At 38.0% G+C, this 25,109-nt stretch overlaps 3 protein-coding genes across 6 annotated transcripts; 2 read left to right on the top strand and 1 right to left on the bottom strand.

Annotated features, from left to right (window-relative positions):
* Positions 1–620: 620 nt before the first annotated feature.
* Positions 621–24,076, bottom strand: LOC122656993 (glutaredoxin). Of its 4 annotated transcripts, none has more exons than XM_043851720.1 (5): positions 24,060–24,076; positions 3,245–3,379; positions 1,888–1,976; positions 873–971; positions 621–778 (listed from the first exon to the last, which is right to left on the bottom strand). In XM_043851720.1, exons 2-5 carry the CDS (start codon positions 3,346–3,348, stop codon positions 696–698), a joined length of 375 nt encoding a protein of 124 aa, XP_043707655.1. In that variant the 5' UTR covers positions 3,349–3,379; positions 24,060–24,076; the 3' UTR covers positions 621–695. The 4 variants fall into 4 exon arrangements, with proteins under 4 accessions (XP_043707655.1, XP_043707658.1, XP_043707657.1 ...); XM_043851723.1 differs by lacking the exon at positions 24,060–24,076 and adding an exon at positions 8,304–8,321 and having other exon boundaries at positions 3,245–3,366; XM_043851722.1 differs by lacking the exon at positions 24,060–24,076 and adding an exon at positions 8,304–8,320 and having other exon boundaries at positions 3,245–3,376.
* Positions 13,422–14,694, top strand: LOC122653756 (F-box/kelch-repeat protein At1g23390-like). The gene has a single exon (XM_043847691.1). The coding sequence runs from the start codon at positions 13,422–13,424 to the stop codon at positions 14,637–14,639; it is 1,218 nt and encodes a 405-aa protein (XP_043703626.1). The 3' UTR covers positions 14,640–14,694.
* On the top strand, positions 21,285–21,804 carry LOC122656992 (acyl carrier protein 1, mitochondrial-like). The gene has a single exon (XM_043851719.1). The coding sequence runs from the start codon at positions 21,285–21,287 to the stop codon at positions 21,663–21,665; it is 381 nt and encodes a 126-aa protein (XP_043707654.1). The 3' UTR covers positions 21,666–21,804.
* Positions 24,077–25,109: the final 1,033 nt, after the last annotated feature.

Here is a 25,109-nt window from a genome sequence, read left to right as displayed (position 1 = left end):
GGGATTGACTGTTCTTGTGATTGTGTTGCTCTGGTTTGTAAATTGAATTTTGAATTCTCTTTTCCTTATCCCTTGAAGGAGTTTAATACAAGTGTTTTTCTCTTATCCTTTTGATGGAACAAGGACCCATAAACACCTCCACCCAGCCATACCGAGTTACGTTTATGGTTAATTTGACTCGTCAAATATTCGAACTATGCATGGTGAGAGAGGAGCTACATATTAGTTGGACACTTTTTTCTCCCTCTCTGAGCCACAACTTCTATGTAAGATTAAATTCATTCACATGGCTTGACCAAGGGTAAAACTGTCAAAAACAGTGAATTTTTTTTTAGGAAAACCAAGGGCAAAACTGTCCGGTTTGGGTTGATCCGTATAGGTTTCTAAGATGGCCGGTACCCGATCCAATACCGTGCACTAAATCCATGAGCACATGTCAGGGGTATCACAAGTGTGAGAGAGAGAGAGAGAGAGGGTGCATGATTTAAATAACTTCAATTTATATATAAAAGAAGGGGGAAATGAAACAAATAAAGATGCAGTGTATTCAGACACACCGGGGGAGGGGGGAGGGGACTCTGTTCATCGATCTTCTTAGGTACTATACAGATAATTGGAATATTGTTACAGATAATTGGAATATTGTTCTTATCCTCCTTTCGTGCCTGTAAGCGTATTGTTTAGTTTCAAGCCATTTACAGAGTAGAATTAGTAGCAAGTGCACCAGCATCAGTGAGCAAGGGCACAAGCTTCCCTTGCTGGTGCTTCGCTGTGACAGCTGCAGCCACCAGAAACCCCAAAAACCAATCCATTAATCAAAATCTCTGAAGAAATTTGACATGAAAAAGATGTAGTCAATCAGAAACTCTTACAGTCACAGCCACCGATGTGATTTCCTCCAATAAACACGTTTGGGACTGTTCTTTGTCCCGTCCACTCCCTTAGTGCAGCCTGAATATCGCCTCCATCACCTTCACCGCAGGGGAAAATAATAAATATTTAAACAACATATCTGTTTCTTAGCATTATTCAGGCATAAACATCTTATCTTTTGCTTAATTGAGAAAATAGGAGTGAGATGAAGGGCAGAACTAGTTTTAGTATCAATCAGAGGAAGTTGCTTGCAAAAAGCAGACCGTTACCAGTGTCAACAGGAAATCTAATGTGGCAATATGGATAATTGCAACTTCCAACAACCTATTATTGAATCTCAGAATCTTTGGCAACTATCAGAAACACAGCTACTAGTTCTGTCCCCAAGACAAGTTTAATGAAGATGAGTTTTTTTATGCATTTTCAACCACAGAAGATCAATAGCGTATACATATCTAGTTTAATAAATGTCACCATATTTCTGGTATTCCAGAACAGATTTTCTATAAACAAAGGAAATGGGTTAAAATTTTTAACAGGGCTCTAAGGAAATGTGTGAAATACTGCCCATATTATTGGGAGAAAAAAGATATGGCTAATCATTTGGCTACTTCAAAATTTTTAACTGATAACAATGTCCTTTTCCCATCTAAAAGTCCACATGTTCCATCTTCTAAATACTGGCTCACTACTACAAGAATCTGCTAATGAATTCCATGGCCAAGGTCTCCCCATACCCCCTCCCTTTCTTATCTTTTCTTTTGTGGGTGGCAGGGATTTACAGTTATTCCAAGTTTAACCACTCAAAAGACAGTAGATGTAGGGATAAGAAGTTCTTCAAATAACACAAGGAACCAATGAGAGAAATAACTCATAAAGCTTTTCTCGAGGATAAGAATATTCTACAGCTTTATCAGATTTGTGGAAACCCTAAAAGATTCAGGTGTTTTCTATCAACCGAATACATGTCTACGGGTCAAAATATGTGGAAATGAACATTCAAAGTACACTCACTTTCCGAATTCAACTCAATAACCTTGTATGTTGCTCCTAGCTGTGAGAGCAATTGCTTGACCCTCTTGCAATATGGACAGTGTGTCTTACTGCATGGGAGAGAGATTTGTTAGTCTCAGAAATTCGGAAAGTTCTACGATACAGTGAAACATAAAAACGAGAAATTTGAGAGACAAGATCAACAAAGTATGTCTACTAGACAAGATTAGCAATGAAAGAAGAGACTCAAGAGAAATTAGAGAATAATTTCTCTTTGATGATCCAAAAGGAAACAACCTCTACAAACTTTTAATGAGGATTTTGAATCTTAGGTAAATAGATGAAAGATAAAACGAATTCGACACATAAGAATGCTGGGTCCCCCCCAACCAAAAAACAAACCAACACCCCCGCATAAGGCAGGATTTGATTGCTAGTCTCTAGACTCTCTACTGTTGAAAGCTAGAAACCTTACCACCAAGCCAAGGGTGACATCTCAAATAAAATGTAACAGAAACATAAGAATGCAGTGGGTATGCCACACCTAGTTACAAAGGACCTACAGATAGATTGACCTACAATTCCTTATTGACATAGTTCTGAATTCTATAATTCATATACTAACTCTCAGTAGAAGCCTGGCCATCAAGAAATTCCGAGTTCTATCATTATTCCAATCAATTGTTTTAATGGGTTCAGCTGTACCCGTAAATCCATGGCCCCAATTGAGCATCTGACTGGAATTATCCCATTCCAATTGATCGTTTTAAATTGGTACTTTCCAATCGATTGTTTTAATGGGTTTAGCTGTACCCGTAAATCCATGGCCCCAATTGAGCATCTGACTGGAATTATCCCATTTATGGGATAAGATAAATGGGAAAGTACCAATTTAGTGAAATAAACTCGGATTTGGCTCTTAATGGAATTGGAAACAACTCTAAGTCTTACCAGTTTACCGAAATAGAGGGCTTCATTTGGTTGGTTGTGGTGAGAACCCAAAGATGGATTCTCATTGATTCTCATGGGGAAAAGAAATTGTTCTTTTGGAAGTCATCTCATGAAGAAATTATTGAAAGCAGCGATAGTTAACAAGGAAAAAGCAGGGATGCTGGAGAGGATCTCGATCCAAAAAGCAGAGCGCAAACGAAGTCATCGAACAGCTCAACAGTTATTCCATTTGATAATGATATTGATTTAGCAAAAAGACGGTACTGATAACAGATTTCTGTACAGGTAACCGTGAACCCAGGGAGGAACCAAAACAAAAAATTGAATCTAAAGAAGAGAGATAATGGTTCAAGAGTAATACAAGTCAAGATTTTTGTATAGGGATAAAGATAGAAAACAAAGAAAGGGAAGAGAAGAGGGAGAGCACCTGAAGACAACTACAGGGGTAGATGAAACGATCTCCTTGGCCTTGGATAGAGCCATCTCTAATTCTTCTCCGCTCTTACTGCTCGAACTGAATATCGCTCCCATCTTCTGCCCTCTTCAGCACTCTCCCTCTCTCGACAAAGTCACAAGATCTCAGCATTGGCCTCCGCTCTAAAGAGTTTGACCATTTTAGATTTTTTTATTTTTTCTGCAGAGATATCCATATAGGATGCTATACGGTATTCTTATTTTTTTTTTTGATAAATTACACGACACCCCCTGATTTTCAAACGAAATTCAGATCACCTCCTGATTTTTGAAAACACTCAAATCACCCCCTCTATAGTAATCGTGTTAGTCTGCTGTTACTTATTGGTGTGAAATGACTATTTTACCCTTATATTAAAACATTAGAATTAAATTTACAATACTATCCTTCCTTCATCTTCAACATTGGTCAAGGGTAGTTTAGGGATTTAAATTTATTTAAGTGGCTAACATCATCACTTAACAGTATCAAATTAACGGTAGGGATTAATTTGTCATATTGGGGTCTAAACTAGGGGGTGATTTGAGTTTTTTCAAAAACCAAGGGGTGATTTGAGTTTTGTTCAAAAATCAGGGGTTGATGTGTAATTTACCCTTCTTTTTTTTTTTTGGAGGGGGGGAGGAATTGGAGAACTTTAATAGGGGTAGGGGTGTAAATGAATAGTCAAAATCCGCTTCCATATCCATTTAGCATTGGCCGAATCTGTCTGAAAACTAAACGGATGCGGATACGGATAGGTTATAGCTATCCGAAAAACTATATGTACATGTAAACAGATAAAATATCCGATCCGTATCCGTCCAAAAGGTAATCAGATGTAAATGTAGATATAGCACTATCCGAGCCGAATCCAATCCGTTTACATCTCTAAATAGGGGGGACAGGAGATGAGAATAGACCCCAAGGTGGTTTGAACTCATGACCTCTTATTTGAGGAGTTGGTCTTTTACCATGTGAGCTGACCCCTTTCTAACTATGACATAGATGTTATTGAATGTACAGTAAAATCAAAAGAAAATGTCACCAATGCCCTTGCATGTGGGTCCTACTCTTGGAAAGGGTTTTATTTATTTTTATGAGACTTGTATGGGTTTTATTTTGTGTAACCACTGTTGGTACATTGAGAGTGTAACCTAACAATTTTGCCTTCCTTTGGCGGTCTTCCTTGTCCTATAAAGGGCAACAATGGTACAATAGAAATTTATGAAGCAAACAATCTTTGTCTTATATGATTTACATGAGAAGGGTAAAATCATTGGTTCAAAGAATAGGGAGTGGATTGGTCGAAATGGTTGATTCTTTTCTCTTTTTTTGTTATTTTTGTTAGGGTTAAGATGTTCTAATTGATTGTCGAACCTATTTACTTGAATTATGGTGACATTTCAATGTAACCATACAATAGTTACATTAACAACAACCCATTTTTTTTATAAGGATAAAACTATTGTTTTTAATTTTCATCCTTAACCACCCCCAAGCATGAGAGTCGGTCCCATGATTTTTGGTATGGGGCACCAGCTGCACTAGCAGTTTTCTCTTTCCAATACCTTCCTCCATTGGGATCCCTATAATTAACCCATGGTTCCATTGTTCTTGTGCCTAGATATAGGACCGTGTGAAATTATCATTCAACCCCCTAGTGAATTAAAAATCTCATTCAATCAAATACTCATGCTCTTATTGGCTCCCGTCCTAGTGCAAGTGCTACACGAGGAGATACCGATCTCTTGCCCTTAAATAAATGATGTGTCTAAATTTATTTTAGATGGATACATTTAAAACTTCTAACCCCCCCCCCCCCCCACCTCAACAACCCACCCCCAACACACACACACACACACACAACAACAACTATTACTTGTTACCAAAAAAAACAAACTACTACTTTCACCAATTTTCTCTTCTCCTCTCTGCGCTGGTTTGTATATTGGGCTTGAACATGGGTTTCCAACCAGAGATCAAGCCAGGCCTGCTTTGATTTGGGGCCTCAAGTTTAACCCGGACATAGTTCAGCCCAACTCAAAAATGTATGTATTCATTTAAGTGCAACATGTATTATTGATTAGTATACCTGTTTTAGGACCTACCATAATATAAAACCTCCTTAACATACATTTGCAATAGCAAATGGGTGGCAAAAAGACAGGTTAAAACATATGTTGAAAAATTAAGCCCATCACAGCCTAGCCATGAGCCCTACAGTCTGGACCCAGGCTTAGGCTTTAGATACACCAGGCTGGGCCTGGGTTTAGAAGACATGGGCCTTGCCCAGACCAGCTGAACTCCAACCCCACCCCCTGCCTGCACTTCACATTCTTGTTTTCACCTAAGGTCATGATTTTGCATTCAGACTAGGAGTATATTAAATTATTAAGTGTTATTTATAAGTAGATTTAGTTTTGTATTTATTAATACAATGTAAAATACTACATAGGGGCGCTGTTCTCTGTACCGCAGTGCAGGTTGCGCTCAGGCACATGGGGGTGGGCGCAATGACCACCTGGCCCCCTGCACAGGCTGCCCATGTGCCTAGGCGCAGCCTGCGCTGCGGCACAGAGAACATTCTCCCTATACATATTTAAAACTGCCTAAACTAAGAACCCAAAAAAATGAAAAATGTTAAAAGTTTGTTGGGCTGGGCTGGGCCGGGCAAGGCTTGGCTGATGATTAGGAAAATCCGAACCAGTCAAATTTATAAAAATAATTATTGGAATTAGTGGTTCTCTAATAAACTGAGTAAGGTGTGGGTCCTAAATGTGTATCTATTGGATATAAAATCAAGGCAAGACTAATCGTTTCGGAATCCAATCATAGGATTACATCATGGTGGATGAAGATTTTCTTCTTGCAAGAAAAAGAAATTGATACATCACCATTCATAGTCAACTCTAAACCCCGAAAAATAAAGTCATCTCAATTAAATTATAGAAAAAGGAAGTACACGTTATCATTGTTTACATTCCTCACATAGTCTTTTCTCTCCTCTCCTCTCCTCTCTCCCCTCTCCTTCCACATTAAATGTCAAATGTATAGGTTATTTTTCTCTTTCATCGTTAACTATACTGTTTGGTTATTCACTATTGGTTTGACATGTAAGATGACAATATAAGCAGGCAACATGTAGATCTCTCTCCCTTAAAATCTATTTTTTTGTTAACCCAAGCTATCCATGTCAGAAAAAAAAATACCTTTATCTATTCTCACCGCTTGTCCAAAATTACTTTCATTTAGATGATCATCCTTCTAAACCCATTATTTGGTTACAAAGAAGTCAATAAGTTTAGAAAGTTTAAAAACAATATTCTCTTAAACACCCCTTAGGCAAACAATCAACAATATATTTGTAATATTGGTGAGAAAAAGGAGATGTATCCATTAATTTGGTGGGAGGTCTGCAATTATTAGCTAAGCAGGTTGCATTGGTAAAAATGTGGCACTTTTGTTGTTGCTCAGACTTGGGATTGAGTATCACCTTGACCTTACACATTATATTCTCCCTCCTTCTACCAAAAAAATATATATATTCTCCCTCCTCTTTGTATTGAACCCTAGGCCACCTTCCTTGAGGATCTCTAATCTTGATAATGAGCTTAATTTGATTTTTTTATTTATTTATGAGAATTACAATTTACATTTTCATCTCTAGTTGGTAAAACAAGCATTTTTATACTTCAACAAAAAAAATAAAAAAATAAAAATTTTTATAAATCAATATTTAGCTTTAAAAAAATTGTTAATTGCCTTTTTATACGAATGTGTCAGTAGCTCTCTCTCTCTCCAAGTGTATTCTCCTTTCGAATCCCAATCCTGTCGTTGCACAATTCAAGTCAAATCAAATTAAGCTTATCCCAACTAATTAGGGTCAATTATACAAGAGCTATTTCATATTCAAATTTATTCAAACCATACTTGTCAACTTTACTTGATTCATGTATATCTTTTATCAATATATATATATATATATGCTACCCTTTTGTATAGTCAACACGTTTGATAACTTGAAACATAGCTATGTGGTGTTGAAGGGAATTGGCGTGATGGAAGGGGCTCTTGGTACAATCGCATTGGAATCTAGCTTCAAAAAATCAACACGAAGATATATAACTCTTTTTTTTTTTGTGGGGGAGGGGGTCTTTTTAGTATAACATGCTTCTTCTGTTAGTGAAGTTAAAATCCTATCATTTCACATGTATATTCGAAATGTATATGAAAACCTTTCTTTTTTTGACTCAAACTTGAGAATTTTTTTTTTTTTTTTGATAAAAACTTAAAATAAACCTCTGAAAATAAGACAAAGGAAGATTAAAAGAAGATTATATGTTCTAAATATAAGTACTGTCATTCATATTTTATAATAGGAGAGAGTTAAGAGGCTATTATATGAAGCATATGATCTACCAATGTAATTGATGATTAATGACTTTTGATGTAGTTGCCTCTCCCTCTCTCAATCCAGCCAATGTACAAACTCCAAGTCAAGTCAAGCGAAGCTTATCCCAACTATTTAGGTTCAATTAAGATAAGATTTCGTTTAATGCGTCATTTAACTCTCTATTCAAAGTCATACTCATCAACCTTAACTCATGCATATCTTTAATTTCCACTTGTTCTCTAATTAATGTGATTCTTTGCCCAAGGGATGAAATCATCTGAATTAATCTTTCTAAGCAAGTTGCTCTTCAAAATGTGAACAGGGAAAACATTCAATTATCTGGGTGGCTAGTTGTAGTTCAACATCACATCAGGTTATAAATAGGAGAACCTCACATACGTCCCTTTATTATGTAATAATGGAAAACATTAGGTGAAAGAGATCCTTTTATTTCTATTCCAAGGGAGAGGGTAATTGAATAATCGGTATATGGACGCTTTCGTACATTGGAGCCTTGGAGGGCACTGAATGAGATCATTTCATGTGAAGAAGATAGAGATAGAGAGTCAAATAACATTTTTTTTTTAAAAAATTTTAATTTAGAAAAAGGCTGGATACATTGTCGGCATAAGCTAGCACCCTCTCTTTCTCTCTCTCAAACATTAAAGTTTGAGTGGGATAGTTTTGTGTATGTCAAGATATCGATCTCTCCATTGGTCAGATTGTCTTGATCAACGAGGATAATTCGCACCCGAATGACACCCTATGATTGGATTCTGTTACGTTTCACATCCCCCGGCCCTTTATCACTTTGATTAGTATACTATAATCTATTTCTACTAAACTTGATTTGGAGTCACGATCAGCCCATATAAGATGGCAAACCAAGTTTTAAAAACTTGGAATTGGACATAGGATCGGCCTCCCTTGATTCCAATGCGAATCATATCGAAATTGGCTTAGAATTGACTTGAAACCTAGAAAATGGAATCAGAGTGAAGAAAATAGAAAAATTTTAAATATCTAGACAAGATTTCAAAAATATCCAAAAAAAAATTTCATTCAAGTCAACAAATCAAAATTTATCAAAACAAATTTACAACTATGCCTTTCAATGCTCATTCTATAATACATAAATGACCAGACACCAAGGTCCTGTTCACATATCAAATTCAAGTCTATACAAAATTAATTAGGTGACAAAATAAAGCTTTGAAAACCCATAACTACCAAAACATTAAACATCTCTTTTTTTGTTTTCCTGGTTGGAGTTGAACATCAAGATTTTTTTTTTTGGTAGAGAAAATGTTAAAATACAGTCTTTACCAAAAAAATAATTGTTAAAATACATTGAATGTTGTAGTTGAATTTTACTCTAAATTTTGACAAGTGTCCAGTCCAATCCATGTCCTATTTTCTATCCAATTAAACATCTATTTACATTTCTAATCTCACTAGGGCATTAAGTGGTTGTTTACTAGAAAACAAAAAGAAATATTATTTCTAGAGGGATTTGATCACAAAACCCTCTATATATCACATATTTAGCCTTAACAACTATGTCATCTACAATTGTACTCTATGAAATAACTATTGGAGTTATAAAATAAAAATAAAAAAAACTTTGAATAAATATCTCATTGTAATTTTTTATATTGGAAAAGTATTTCCATAAAGTCATGGAACTCACTCTCAAGTTTTTCTCTTTGACATTTCTTGAATAAATATCTCATTATAATTTATAAAATGGGAAAATGATTCATACACTACCACCAAAGAATCTCTTTTTACACTATGTGAAAGCAGGAGTAAGGCTGTATACATTATGATCCCTCCCTAGACCCCTCGTGCACTAGATCTAGATGTGCTCTTTTACTCTCTTTCCTTTTTGACATTATCTCCCCAATTCCTATTGACGAACTAGTTCCCTATTGAAGCAAAATGAGAGACTCATCTCCCTTATGATCTATAGGCCAAATGTTCTCTATGAAACGTACTTGTCATCCAATACCCAAAATAATAATATAATAAATTAAATTAAATGACTGATTTAGTAAAATAGCTTATCTACACTAGCAATGTAAGAAAACTTTGCCAATACAAATAAAAACACCGCTAACCTCAACTAACTAAACTTCCAAAGGATGTATAATCATGTTGTTCATGTATGGGATGAGATAATTTATAATAAAAGAGGAAGTCTTAACGTATAGATTAAAAAAAGCCGGCCAAAATGGTCACTGCATTACTTAAAGGGGAAGGTTTTCATACACGGCTGTGTAAGCCGTGTATGTGAGAGAGTCTCTCACAAAGAGTTGAAAAAGTCATAAATTCCCACCCATTAATTAATGTCTTAAAACTCCCACCTTCTCACATACACGGTTTACACGATCGTGTATGAAAAATTTTTTCTTACTTAAATCTATAAAACGAAAAGTATAATATATCCTATTCCAACGTTGATGATTGATTATTAGTCTTAAAAAATAAAAATAAATAAAGAGGCTGAGGAGAGGGAGGTTATCTTCATTATATTAATACTAGTAAGGGGCAATTACTATCACTACCCTACATTTAGCCTATATTTATTAAAATTATCATATCTTCAACTTCTTTTCTAATACTACCTTGTTTTTAAACTTTTACATCTCCTTCTACCCTCATGTTTTTAAATACTCAGTTTACCCTTCATTTTCATCTAGTAACCTAAAAATCTATTTAACCTACTATTCATCTTTTACTTCTTACAATTTTTGTCATTAAAATAGTAAAAAATGAAAGCACCCACCCGCTTCTTCTCTCTCCCGTTTTTTACCCCATTCGGTTTTTTTTTTTTTTGTTTATTCTTCAATTTTTTTATTTAATTAATTTTTTATTAAATATTTCATCCTCATCGTTCTTCTTCGAACAGATCATGGTTCTAAGTATTGGTATCGTATCGGCCGGTACCGGTTTTGCTAGTCACTGATAACGATACTATGCTGATATCATATCGATAGTGCAGTACGGACAAGGGGTAAAATGGTAAAAAAACTCATTTTTTAAAAGAGATTCAAGGATAATTGCCCGATACTCCCGATCTAGGCTGATACCATATCAGTATCATATTGGTTTTGCAAGCTATCAATACCCATTCTAATACCATGCACTAAAACCATGGATCAGATCGACTCTCTTCAAAAATAGTAAAAAGTAAACTGAATAAAAAGAGGAAGAGAGAGAAGAAGTGGGGTGCTTTGAAGAGAGTTAATTTGTTCCATGGTTTTAGTGCATGGTATCAGAACGGGTATCGGTAACCGGCAAAATCGATATAGTATCGGCCTGGATCGGCTGTATCAGACAAAATTACCCTTGAATCTCCATAAAAAATGAGTTTTCTGACCATTTTACCCCTTGTTCATACCGTGCTACTGATACGGTATTGGCACAATATCGGTATTAGTGACTAGCAAAGTCGGTATGTATCGCCCGATATGGGTGATACGATACCGATACTTAGAACCATGATCTGTTCAAAGAAGAACGATGAGGATGAAATATTGAATAAAAAATTAATTAAATAGATCAATTGAAGAAAAAACAAAAAAACAAAAATAACCGAATGGAATAAAAAACAGGAGAGAGAAGATGCGGGTGGGTGATTTGTAGAAGATGAATGGTTGGTTAAGTAGATTAGCAGGTTACTAGGTGAAAAAGAAGGGTAATTTAGGTATTTAAAAACATGAGGGTAGAAGGAGATGTAAAAGTTTAAAAGCAGGGTAGTTTCAAAAAAGAAGTTTAAGGTAGGGTAGTTTTAGTAAATATAGGCTAAGTGTAGGATAGTGATAGTAATTGCCCCTACGAATAATAATCATGAGAAGAGATGACCAACTTCCAATCTTACCTTCGTTTAAAGAGGGCACCAATGAGGTCCATCAAAAGGGCATAAGGAAAAGCTCAGCCTACCTGGTTTGGATTGGACTCCTCTCCTTGAAGGGCATCGCCCAGTGAGTGTGCCGCACACATCCCTGATCCCAGTGCCTCCACCTGGTTCTCATCTTCCCTCCCTCTCCCACCCTAAGAATAGGTATGAAAAAGTGACCTTTTTTTGTAGCACTAGATAGGGAGCAAAGGAAGTGGCACTATTATTGGGATCCGGATCATCTGCGTGGCTGCCCCAACTACCTTGCTGTGTAGACATAACAATGCACAAAATGATCGCCTTACCCCTACCTGAGCGCCTTGCCATAATGAGGTTAAGGCGATCATTTTATGCCTTTATGTATCTGCAGGCAAGTTGGGGCAGCTGCGTGCAGCAGGAGACCCCAATCCCTATTGTTGTGCCCCCTTCACTGCACTAGTTCATTCAAACTTAGGCTGGGCTATCTACTGGCACGATCAGCCCGACCTTGAATTTAGCCCAAACAGCCTGACCTGATTTCGGCCCAAAAATTTAATCCAAGTACGGTACTAGCCCAATATAAGTGAGTGTTGGGTTGGCCCATTGTAGATATGAGTAATAATTTTCTATTTTAAGTCTTCCAATAATTTTTTTTCATTCCCTTATTCATATCTATTATATTTTATATTATATTAGGTTGGGTTGGGTTAGGTTACAGGACTTTTTCTTTACATGGGCCCAATATTTATAAATGTACAGTAAATGGGTCCCACCTTACCCAGAACTGGGCCCGGCGGCTGAGAGAAAATTTTCCCATAAAAAAAAAGGGGGTGAGGAGGTGATGAAGTGTGAGTTGGTGATTCACCGCTCTTTTTTCCATTCAGATTCTATGGTATTCTCTTCTCTTTCCTTCCCTTCCTTTCATTAATTAACTAACAGGTTTAAAAAAAAAAGACTTAGAATCGACAAAGTTGGACGACTTTAACTTTTGAATGGATAGATGCAAATCCCAATTAACCTTGATTTCCGTCAGGCCAAGTCTAATCAGAGTCCGATTAATTTCTAAGTCAATTCTAAATCAATTCTAAGACGATTCAAACGGAATCGATGGACCATCCATATACTTATAATTTTAAGTTTTTAAACTTTAGTTTGATTATCATGAATTCAGATCTCCTCCAAAGATATTTAACTATCAGGGTCAATCTCCCACCATCTACAGGGTGTGGAGACCCTTTTTGACATGTGAGGACCACACCCATAGGCCATAGATGGTGAGAGATCGACTCTGATGATTAAATGTGATTGAAAAAGATCTGGACTCGTTCATCATTGGGAATTGAGTTTTTCCTATTTTTAGGATTAAATCATTCAATGAATTTTATATTTTTTATATTTTTTATATTTAGGAAGTAAACAACTGAAGCACACATGGATGATGATGAAGATGGGAGGTGGTTATCCACATGGCCATTGGGGGGTATGCTTCTAGATTAACATATATGTGTTTGGACAAAATGTTAACGTTGTATCTAGAAGACACGGATTCTTCACAACCCATTTTAAATATTAAAAATTGCACAGAGAGAGAGAGAGAGAGAGAGTGGTCCCCATCCAACAACTATGGGCCCATTGGTAAGAGACTAATAAAAGAGTTGAGGTGGAAATCCCTTCTCTTTCTTTCTCCATACGGAGGTCCTATTCTGTCCGATGTGGATAAAAGTTACTATAAATAGGCCCTACTCTCCTTCACTTTCTCTTCATCGCTTCTCAAGATCTTCTTCTTCTTCCTCTTATCATTTCTGCTCTGTGTTTGTCACTGAGTTGTGTTACAGAGACTCTCTGGTTTGTTGTTGTTGTTGTTGTAAAGAATGACCATGGCTGCAAAGAGAATCTCTCTTAACAAAGAAAAGGCTGAAGCAAGAGAAGGAGACGGTGGAAAACAACAGCTACTTAAAGAAGCTCCGATCTATGGAGATGTGTTGGAGGCAATCCTCACCCGCCTCACCCTGCTTGACATGGTCGCGGCGTCTCGTGTCTCCATGTCATGGCGAGGTGCTGTCTCTACCTCCCTCCGGATATCTCCACGTGTCAAGCCCTGGTTCATCGCCTACGTCCTGCACCACCGCAACCATTCTCTCACCTCCGCCTGTGCCTTCGACCCTGCCTCTCGCGTCTGGCTTCGCATCGACATCCGCGACCTCCACCACTTCACCTCCGACTTCAACGCCTCTGCCTCCGCCTCCCCAGCACTCCGATCCTCCCACTCCCAACACCTACTCTACAAGTTTTCCGCCGGATTCTTCTCCTTCTCCTTCGACGCCCTCCACCTCACTTGGCACCAAGCGGAAGCGCCACTCGTGTGGCGTCAGGACCCCATCGTCGCACGCCTCGGCTCTCGTGTCATCGTTGCCGGTGGCACCTGTGACTTCGTCGACGATCCACTCGCCGTCGAGATGTACGACACCGGATCCCGGAGATGGGAGGCTTGTGAGCCCATGCCGATCCTGCTCAAGGACTCCGCCACCAGCACTTGGCTCTCCACCGCCGCCACAGACGATAGGCTCTACCTGCTGGAGAAGCGTTCCCATGTGATCTGCTCCTTCGATGCGGAGACTAAGACATGGGGACCCACTTTCAATCTGATCTTGAGTACCAACGCACCTGTGGCTGTGTTTCACTCCATCATCGGATTCGCCGATGACCGGTTAGTCCTGGTGGGTCTGATGGGCGAAGCAGATGACTTGAAGGGCCTGGGGTTCTGGGAAGTCGATCAGGTCACTTACGAGTGTAGAAAGATCGGAGAGATGCCACCGGCGATGGTAGACCGTCTCAGGAACGCGAACTCGCGGCTCTCGACCCCAATTGCATCTATTGAGGGTAATTTCATCTACGTCTATAATCCTTCGAACCCGGAAGAGATATTCTTCTGCGAATTAAACGAGGGGAAGTGTCAATGGGGTCACGCTGTGAATCCCATGGCGAACATCCGCAGTCAGATGCACAGATTCGTGTTCACTTGCTCCAGAGTCGGGATGGGTGACCTTCAGAAGGCTATGGCGACTGGGAATCGAAGATTGACGGTGGCATCGTAGGGAAATGGGTTCTCGAGTTTGTGCTCTTCCCCAACCCCAACCCCAAGGACTGTTCCCTAATTGATCGATGGTTTTCTCAATTACAGAGACAGAGTGATCCACTAGCTAATCCAAGGTCTGTTCCCTCCTCATTGAATGGTGGTTTGTCATCATAAACCCTGTTCCTGTCCATGTGAGATACAAAGAGAGAAGGGGACTGTAGGTGTAAAGAGAAAATCAAAGGATTGGTGGATAGTGTTGTTTAACAAAGAAGAGAGGGTAGGGATTGGAGGATTGTAATGTTTCCTTGTGAGCCTTTTTCTCACAGCTCTACTTTATATGTATATAGTTTTTCTCCATGATGGGTGTCTGTTCTCTGTTTTTCTCTTCCCCCCTTTTTCGAATCTATGCGATTTTGCTTTGCTTAATTTTGTTTGGACAAATGATTATTCTAAGTTACAATGTTGGAGTTCTTCACTAATCACAATCCTTAAAAATATTATGCTGGCACATTACACATAACAAACCTAATGTGATTATTTTAATGGAAATGAAATTTAGGAGTCTTAGGATAAATCTGTTCCTAATTTCTTTAAAATGTATAATACTTTTGTCTCCTTGGTGATTCAACCGGGTTCTGTATCCTAATTTTACCATCCAAGGCCTTCGTATCTAATCAACAATTTGGATTTAACTGAGATCTTTTTGTGTTGTTCTTGTCTCACAAAAAGAAATAAAAGTAATCTCGTACTGCCCTTTATTCTTACGGTTCAGAGTTCGATGACCCTGCAACTCAGGCCTTCCCATCTACGAGGAAATAAGAAGGAAACGAGCTTCTGGGTAATGCTTCCATTATAAGATAGGTTTAGGGTGTTCATCAATAACCGATGGCTTGTGTTCTTGGCTGCAATGTGAATTCAGTCCTGTGCGGAAATCGGTACCTGTTTGGGAGTCTCTCACCGGTAAAGAGATATCTGGACCACAACCAGAGGCAGATTGCGAAGTTGGGTGTAACCAAAGATCTTGGGGAAAATGTTGGATTCCTCGCTGGCAGTTTGTATGGGGTCTTGCCTCTTTTGGGGGTTTCTACTCATCGGTGCTCTTCAGAATTTTTTGTTGGGTATGGATGTGTTTGGTGATCGTAATTCGTAACCAAGAGAGAGAGAGCAGACAAGCATTTGTGGATGGTGAGTCTAAATGGTTTCAGAGTTTTCTTTCATCGATTTTTCGCTTGTTTATTTGCTTTAATGAAGCAGGGGTGGGGCGGAATAATAGGGGAGGGTGGGTCATGTTTGCAAGTGGGGAAACAGTGGTGGGGCCGGGATTACAAGGGAAGGTGGGGCATGGTTGCAGGGGATTGCATGGGAGAGGTGCGGGGAAGCAGGTGCTCCGGTGAGGGCATGGGATTTTAGGAAGAAGAGAAGAAGCAGGGGGTAGGGACAGGTGGGGTGGAGGAAGATGAATAAGAAGGAAGGATAGGGGAGGGAGGGGTGTATTGGCCATTGGGGTGCAACAGAGGATGGGGGCGTGGGGGCATGTGGGGTGGGGTGGAGAAGAGGAAGGGGAAGAAGAAGAATGAGGGGAGTAGGCGGATTTTCATCCTCTCAAGTCCAGTTCACCACACTATGAATCCAACCGTTGTGGTGCATTGCACTTGAGAGAATAAATTTCTGGGATAAGGGCGGGTGTTTTGTCAGATGAATCGTGATTAGAGAAGGGGGAATCGTTATCCTCTCAGCTCCGCTGCCCGGACAGGACCGTACTGTCCCCTCACATGGAGGTGCAAAATGATGACCCAACCCCCTGCCCGAACACACTGCCCGACGAGATTAAGTCGTCATTTCGCACCCCATGTGAAGGGACAGCACAGTCCTACCTGGGCAGCGGAGAGGAGAGGAAAAAAATTCAAGAAGGGGAGATGGGGGTACTATTGTTAAAAAAAATCTTTATAAGATAGGATCACTGTTTTAGGTAATTTTGTACATCCAAACCCACAACAGTATATTTTGTCAAGTGAAAGAATGAGTGGACAGTTTTGTAAGAAAAAAGCTGATTTTGGCTAATCTTGTAATTTTCGTTATGTTTTTGAAAGAGAGATTTTTCACCAAAAAAATATATAAATAAAGAGGTATTTGGAAATTTGTTTTCTATTATAGATTCTCTTTTAGCTTCACCTGTAGGAGAGTTTGTTTCCTACCTGATGTCGATGAAAATATCTCCAAAATCAATTATACACTTCATTCATTGGCTCATCAATTATATCTTCAGCTGGCATCTCTCTGATCTTTACTGTGATTTAAAAAAGAAGAAATTTTATTTGCATTCCCTTAATGTTGATTAAAAAAAAAAAACAAAAAAACAAAAAGAGATAAATTAGACATAAAGGTTGATGCAACTTGACTAAAAATTGTTGGACACGAGTAACAAGATTTCTTATCATTTCACATGTTGATTTTGCCATCCATCCGCTTGCATGCCAATTTTGGATTCAAATGTCACCATCTGATGTGGATCATATAAGATAAATGGTCACTATAAATTAAGCAATGCTAGATAAAGAAGAGCATCTAGGGGTGCAAGTTTGGCCCTGTTGGATCGAACCCGTCCTGACCCCCTAAGCCTGAACAGGGTCTTGGTTGAGATATTTGACCATGAGGGTGGGTCAAGGTTGGGTCGGGCCAAGGTTGAGGCCTCGGACTAAGTCTGGTCCAGCTAGGCCCAATTCTGTTTTAAATTATATTATAATATATATATTATAAACTTTAAACGTCATCCATATTTTATTATATAATATATTATGTATGAAGATAATAAGTGATATAATACATTTTATTATAAGGTTATTTTACGAGAAATTGATAATTTTCTCTCCAGCCCATTTCAGTCCATGCATTTCCTTTCCCCTTTCCGTGATCAGGACCAATCAAGGTCAGACCGGCCGACCTTGAGGATGGGTTAGGGTTGGATTTTTTAGGCGCTGAATCAGAGTCGGGTTAGGCCAGGGCCCAACTAAAGAGACTCAGAGTTGGGTTAGGGTTCTATAAAGCCTGACTCAACCCGATCCTATTGCAACCCTAAGAGAATCCCTATTTTGCGAAGAACAAATTCAATACAAAAACAAATAACTAATTGATTTACACGATAGCAAAACACATAAAATCGGTGAAACATCTAATCTTCAATAATTCCGAGGGAGCGGTTATATGGTAAAGAGGGTGAAAAAGTTTAACCCGTTGGAAGGAGAGATGGTCATAGCAGATCTTGACAAGGAAAAATAGATCCAAAAGACCTTCGAACACTATGGTAGTAGAGCCAGCCTCACACAAAAAAACATAATACAGAAATGGTGCCGTGTTAGAATGTTGAAACCTTATGACACTTTAACCAATACAAGGGGACAGAATAGAGAGGGCCCAGTTGGGCTTGGTACTTAACTGTTAGGAGCTAGGCATGCATCTGAAACCACAAGAAGCTCATTTGTAAGGCATGAATGGAGGAGCCAGATCTTCTCCATTCCATCCCAACTGGTAATAATATAAGTGAGGAGAAGAACCAGAGGAGGGTGGTCTTCATTTCAAGTTTCATCATTAAGGGAAAATTATCGCCCCTCGTACAGGGGGTGGTCAAGTGCGCATCATGCGGCTGGGGCACCGCCCATGTGTGTATAGTGGGTCCCACCGTGCACACATGGGTGATGTTCAACTGTACGATGGCATTTGACCGCCCCCAATACTGGGGACGATAAAGATCCTCATTAAGGGTCGTAATTGACGGAACAAGATGTGGACAGGCGATTGAGGAGGAGGATCGGGACGAAACCATGGAACGTGTTGTAGACTCTCTTGTGAGTGCGTTTGGGAAAGAAAGAGTTGGGAGGTGGGTTTTTCTGCTTCAGACAAAAAAACCGGAAAAGAATATCTCATGTCATTGAATTGGTGAAGCCTAATCTCAACTTAATCTAAAAAGTTACGCTCACTTTTCTTTAGTGGGTGTAGAGGACGAAACACAATCCAATTTTTTGAGAGTCATTTAGAAATTAGGGTTTCTCCATATTGTAATACATCAAAACGCCATATGTATGTTTGATCTTGTAAAGAGTTGTGTGTAAGGATTTTATTATTTTTTTTCATCAAAATAATAGAGGCTCTGATTATCACTGGACCGTGAACATAACCTTTTCTTTCTTTCTTTCTTAATGTAGGTTGTCTAAATTGTTAACTTCATATCCCTTTCTTTCTTTCTTAATTTAGGTTTGGTTTTTTGAATGTCCTTTGCAGTGTTCTATAAATGAAGAGGAGGTGGACCCACAGACAACAACAAGTGGATGGATGGATGAATGATGCATGTAATGTACAGAACAGCAGAGTCATGATCACCGCTCTTCGCTCAATGACAAAAAATGACAAGGACAGACAAGGACAGCACTTCACTACTGATCGACTCTCGGTGATCGACTCTCACAAATAACTTTTATCACAAAAAAGAAAAATCACAACTCACAACTCACACCTCACAACTAACAACTAACAAGTCAAAGTCGATGGGTAAACTAAGAGAACATATTCAAGTTGTTCTTTTAATCCTTTCATCAAGACGATCGATGATCGAGACTTCAAAGGGAGTGTTGGAGTCGAATTGAAGGGTTTCTTTTAGATGTGGACGAGAGGTCGAGGAAGGAATCATACAGCCCACATGGGTCCACGTTTAGAGACTAGACGGAGAGTTGGTGTTTGCCATTGAAAGAAGAAATCGTAGAAAAAGAAGATATACCCAACTGGTTATTGTGTAATGCTTGCTTGGTGTTGATGGCTTCGGTTGGTACGTGGTCAATTAATCAAAAATATCTGAGATTAGAAGGAAAATGTCATGCCCTTACATGATTTCAATTCTTTGATGGTCCATTTTTTCTTGAGCTAAATATTGGCCGGTATCTCCTGTGATCCAACTATCATCTGTTCTCATAGGGGAAGAGAGGGAAAATAAGGTTCATCCACCCGGATGAAGAATTTTTATCTTCTCAAGTGCATTGCAATGCCTAGTACGTGCACCTATTCAACGCAATCTAACTACATGATAATGTATGATAATACATGAGAAAAAGAAAAATTGGTGCACTATAACATACACTAAAAATGACGAAAAATACTCGTAGGGCTAAATGAAGCCTAAGGATATATATAGGAAAACATAGTAAATGATGAACTACTAAAATCATCAAGAATGAATCAAAATTATACCTAGACATGATGGCAAAACTCCATAAAATAAATTTAACTAAAATATACGATGCATGGTATGGCATGCATAAAGCCATGATGAAAAATGAAGAAGAGATCAAATCGTAGAAATATGTGGAGATGAAAAATACTGGTAATTAAATGCAAAATCCAAAATCAAGGAACTCAAAAACACCATTACAACCTACTTATGTATAAAAAAACATTTTATTTGGACATTTGGGTAGAATCTGATATCTTTTAATCATATTTAAATCCTATTTATACTTCAAGGTTATTTTGGTCATTTCGCTTGTATGATCTTCATACGTCATTGAGATTGTGGAGAATCTCCTAAATCTAAAAATATAACCTTCCCTTAGTCCTAAAATAAGCATCCATCATTGTCTTGATCACTCTCAAAAGATGACAAAATGAGATGTTTATGGATTCTACATAATCTGATGAATTGAAAGAAAATACAAGATGTTTGGAAGCCTTTTATATGTCATCTCCACTAATGTACGTAACCAAACAAGTCTTTAATATAAAATTTCAAAGAATTTTTATCCTCTCAAGTGCAGTGCACATGCCCAGTGCAATCTAACTACATGATAATACATGAGAAAAAGTAAAATAAAACAAGAAATCATCTCTAACATATTTAAAAACATTTTAAAAAAAATTTGAAAAATTAGTGCACTATGAGTGAAGCCTACACTAAAAATGATGAAAATACTTCTAGGGCTAAATGAAGCCTAAAGATATGGGAAAACATGGTAAATGATTAACCACTAAAATCATCAAGAATGAATCAAAATTATACCTAGAAGGAAGTGGAAATCCTACATGATGGCAAAAATCCATAAAATAAATTTAACTAAAAAAAATACAATGCACGGTATGCATAAGGCCATGATGAAAAATGAAGAGATCAAATGGTAGAAATATGTGGAGATGAAAAATATAGATAAAATGAAAAAAACAAGGGAAACTTACACATACCACCCGTGAGGTTTGACGAAAGGATATTTTCACCCCTCAGTTTTGGAAAATTCTACGTACCCCCCTGAGGTTTGCAAACAGTAACAAATAAGCCCATTCCGTCAGTTCATGACTAACACTGTTAAAAATTAGACTTGAACTGACGGAATTGCCCTTACAAGAAAAATAAATAAATAAATAAACACCTGCAACTCATCTTCCCCAATCGATTTTGGGGAAGATGAGTTGCAGATTTCAAAACCCTTTCAACCCTTTCAATGTCTGATGTCATTCTGCCTTTCCCTCTCTTGGATTCCAGTCAAGAATCGATCGGGTTGGGTATCAAAACTTTGATGCGCAAAAGGGTTTTGATTTGGGATTTTTTCCCAATTTGAAACCCTAAATTCATTAAGGGGGTCGAGATCAAGGGCGTGAACGAGAGCGAGAGCCAAAGAGAGAGAGAGAGATGGCTCTGAGAGCTGCGATTCTCCGCCACATTCGAGTCCCAGTTCAAACTGCGACACTAGATCGATTGGGATCTCAGGCATGGAATCTCTGCAACTCCATTCGATCGATGTCATCCCATGGAGATGATCATGTCGAGGGGGAAGAAGTGATCGAGAGAGTTCTCGATGTTGTCAAGTGCTTCCCCATGGTCGATCCTTCTAAGGTTACCCCTGATGTCCATTTCGAGAAAGATCTAGGCTTGGATAGCTTGGATACTATTGAAATTGTAATGGCTTTAGAGGAGGAGTTCAAGCTAGAGATTCCAGATAAGGAGGCTGATAAAATTAATTCCTACCCCCTCGCTATTGAGTATATTGCAAACCATCCAATGGTTGGCTAGTTCTAAGTTATTGTGTCTAAAATGTAATGATTGGATCATCCGTTTTTGCTCAACTTTGTTGAGTAGTTGTAGGAATCTGATATCCGTGGTAGATGGAAAAATAATTTTGATCCATTTGATATTGTAAGTCATTGTTGATAAACTATATATTTTCTTGGATTTCTCATGCTTCAAGCTAAAACACTTTTGATAAATTCCTTAAGGGTTGAAAGGGTTTTGAAACCTGCAACTCATTTTCCCCAAAATCGATTGGGGAAGATGAGTTGCATGTGTTTTTTTTTTTTTTTCTTGTGAGGGCAATTCCGTTAGTTCACCTCTTATTTTTAACACTGTTAGTCATGAACTGACGGAATGGGCTTATTTGTTATCGTTTGCAAACCTCAGGGGGGTATGCAGAATTTTGCAAAACGGGGGGGTGAAAATATCCTTTCGTCAAACCTCAGTGGTGGTATGTGTAAATTTCCCAAAAAACAAATATCAAGAAACTCAAAAATACCATTACAACCTACCTATGTATAAAACTCATTTTATTTGGACATTTGGGTAGACTCTGATATCTTTTAATCATATTTATCTTTCAAGGTTATTTTGGTCATTTCATTTGTATGATCTTAAATGTCATTGAGATTTTGGAGAATTTCTTAAATCTAAAAATAGAACCTTCCCTGAATCCTAAAATAAACATCCATCATTATCTTCTTTTTTTTATAAAGACATCCATCATTATCTTGATCACTCTCAAAGGATGACAAAATAAGATGTTTACAGACTCTACACAATATGACGAATTGAAAGAAAGTACAACATGTTTGGAAGCTTTTTATATATCATCTCCACTAATGTAACCATGCAAGCCTTTAATATTAAATTTCAAAGGCTCAAATTCTTGAAGCAAGAATTCGTTGGTTGAAGGTAGTTGTCATGTGATTATCAAAAAGAAGGTAGTTGTCGTGAAGGAATTGGTTCCATGGAATTAATAATCAATGATGAATATGTGTCTTTCTCTCTCCTTTTTTACAAAGTTTTTCTTTTCTTGTCTTCCAAACATAGCAGTAATTTGCCAATGTAGATTTGTCCTCTCCGTAGTACTAATAGAGCCATATAAATTTGGTGTAAATAAGAAATTCAAAGTCCACCTCTAACTCACAAAGCAAGCCCTTCAAGAAATCATGATACTATGGTTGAGGGAAAGTTAAAACCCCAAAAGATATTTGGGCAGCATTTGGATGATAATAATAATTGTTTTTATCGTCCAAAAAAAGTGAAATCGACCTAGAATGCATATCAAACACAGCCCTAATCAAGGCTGATTACCAGGGATTTCAACATCTCTATGGTAAATGTTAACCTACTCAGCTCGCTCTTGGGGGAGGAAAAAAAATCTCTGTCCAAGTATATGAACTAGAAGACACAAGTAACTAATTGGTAGCCTAATTGTGGTTAGAGATTGCATCAGGTTAGGCTCTCAAGAAAGAAAAAAAGAAGAAAAAAAGAAGCATTACATAAGGTTATGTATGGGGTAGGGGACCAATCGGACACTGTCCTTTTCTTTAATTAATAATGAAAAAAAAATTGTCCTTCCATGATAAAGATGGTTTTAATTTAAATTTAGGTTCTTAAGAAAAGGGTAAGTTGTTGTTAATCGATGGGGGAGAAATATGCCATAAATTAATAGATTTCTTAGAATCATTACAAGAAGGATCAAGTTTCCCTTTATTCCATGGTGAAGATTTAAGTTCTAAGAAATAATCACCATTCATAGTCAACTATATATGTATAAAAAATATTATATTTATTATATAATAATATACCACTACTCCATTGAATAGTGATATGAAAAAAACAATAAAAAATTGTTTAAATCGAAACCAATTATAAATGGTTTTGGTTTCACAGTTATGGGAGAAAGTTCTCTGTCCTGAAGTGTGGTCTACATCAACATTCTCATAAGTCTATCGTTCTCTTCCCCAAATGAAAAGACACATCTGCATCCTTGTTTTGAGGAAAAGAGAGATAGACACATGGAAGTACTAGTGTAGGCCACACTCCTGGACAGAGAACTACTTCCCTAGTTTAATAAATAATTTGATAACGATATTTAGCCAGTTTACTTTACACCGTCCTGAATAGAAGCGTGTAACCGTTTATAAACCATTTAATATTCTTTTAATTCTATGAAATTTTCCTTAGTTGAGATCTGCGATTGAGTTTCACCTTGACCTTCCACATTATGTTCTCCCCTCTCCCCTCTCCCCTCTCCCCTCTCCCCTCTACATTTATAATTTCGTCTCCAGTTGGCAAAAAGCAAGCCTTTTTATATAATCAAAAGGCTTGATTTCTCGAAACATAGATATGTGGTTAAAGATAGTTTGCGTGACGGAATGGGTTCTAGGTTCTCTCTCTCTCTCTCAATTCTCTTTTTAATCTCAATCTTGCCACGGTACACCTCAATTCAAAGTCAGATAATGCTTATCCCAATTAATATATAGTAAGATCAACTTCATATCACTAGATGATTGGAGAGATTTAATTAGGTGATAGAGATCCCTTTATTTTTATTCCAAAGGATAAGATTCTATAAACAAGGGAACGGACTTTAATGGTGCGATGGAATGAGTTCATGCATAGGAGGACATCGAAGTCATTTCATGTGAGGAGAGAAATAGAGAGAGAAAATGCTAGGATACCCTTGGCTGCTCAAGGAATCTTAATTTAGTTCTTGAAAAAAAAAAAAAAACATATAGTTTTATCTGGTGTACGTGATTTGATTTGAAACTGGAAAACCGAATAACAACTGTTTGCACTAGATGAATATGTATGGTTTTGATCCAATAGTGCTAATTACAAGTTACTCACGACTTCACAATTTAATCTAAGTCTGTTCTAGCCCAATATAAATGAGGGTTGGGCTGGATTGAGCTCCTCTCTAGGGAGCTCGACACGCCCAGGGAGCATCCAACTATTGGGCTATGCCGCACACATCCCTAGGGATGCACCAAGATGTGTGCTGCACAGCCCAACCCTTGGATGCCCCCTGGGCACTCCCTGGCCTGGTGTTGAGCTCCCTGGAGAGGAGTCGACTCTGGTTGGACTGGCCCAATTTACGCCTGTTGATTTCATAGTTCCATCGCACCTCTCCTAGGTTATGTTTGAAACCCAAGTCGATCGGTCGGTTTTGATCTATTGTGGTCGATCGGCTTGGGTTTTATCTGAGAATAAACTAAATGCAAGTGACTTTTGAATTATTTTAAAATTGACCGTTGGATTGTAATAAGTCTACATGTCACTCATAGAATGGGCAGGACAATGACAAATAGTTTCTTAGCAATAGAAGATATGAATCTTGCGTGCCCAGTGAATTAAGGGAAAACTAGTTGATGGCTCAGATTAAATTTATGATAGATGTATAATTATAATTAAAGAACTTAGAAATAAGTTGGGAGT

This window comes from Telopea speciosissima, chromosome 3 (assembly GCF_018873765.1).
Source record: "Telopea speciosissima isolate NSW1024214 ecotype Mountain lineage chromosome 3, Tspe_v1, whole genome shotgun sequence".
NCBI lineage: Eukaryota > Viridiplantae > Streptophyta > Magnoliopsida > Proteales > Proteaceae > Telopea > Telopea speciosissima.
This window is presented reverse-complemented; position numbering and strand designations above follow the sequence as displayed.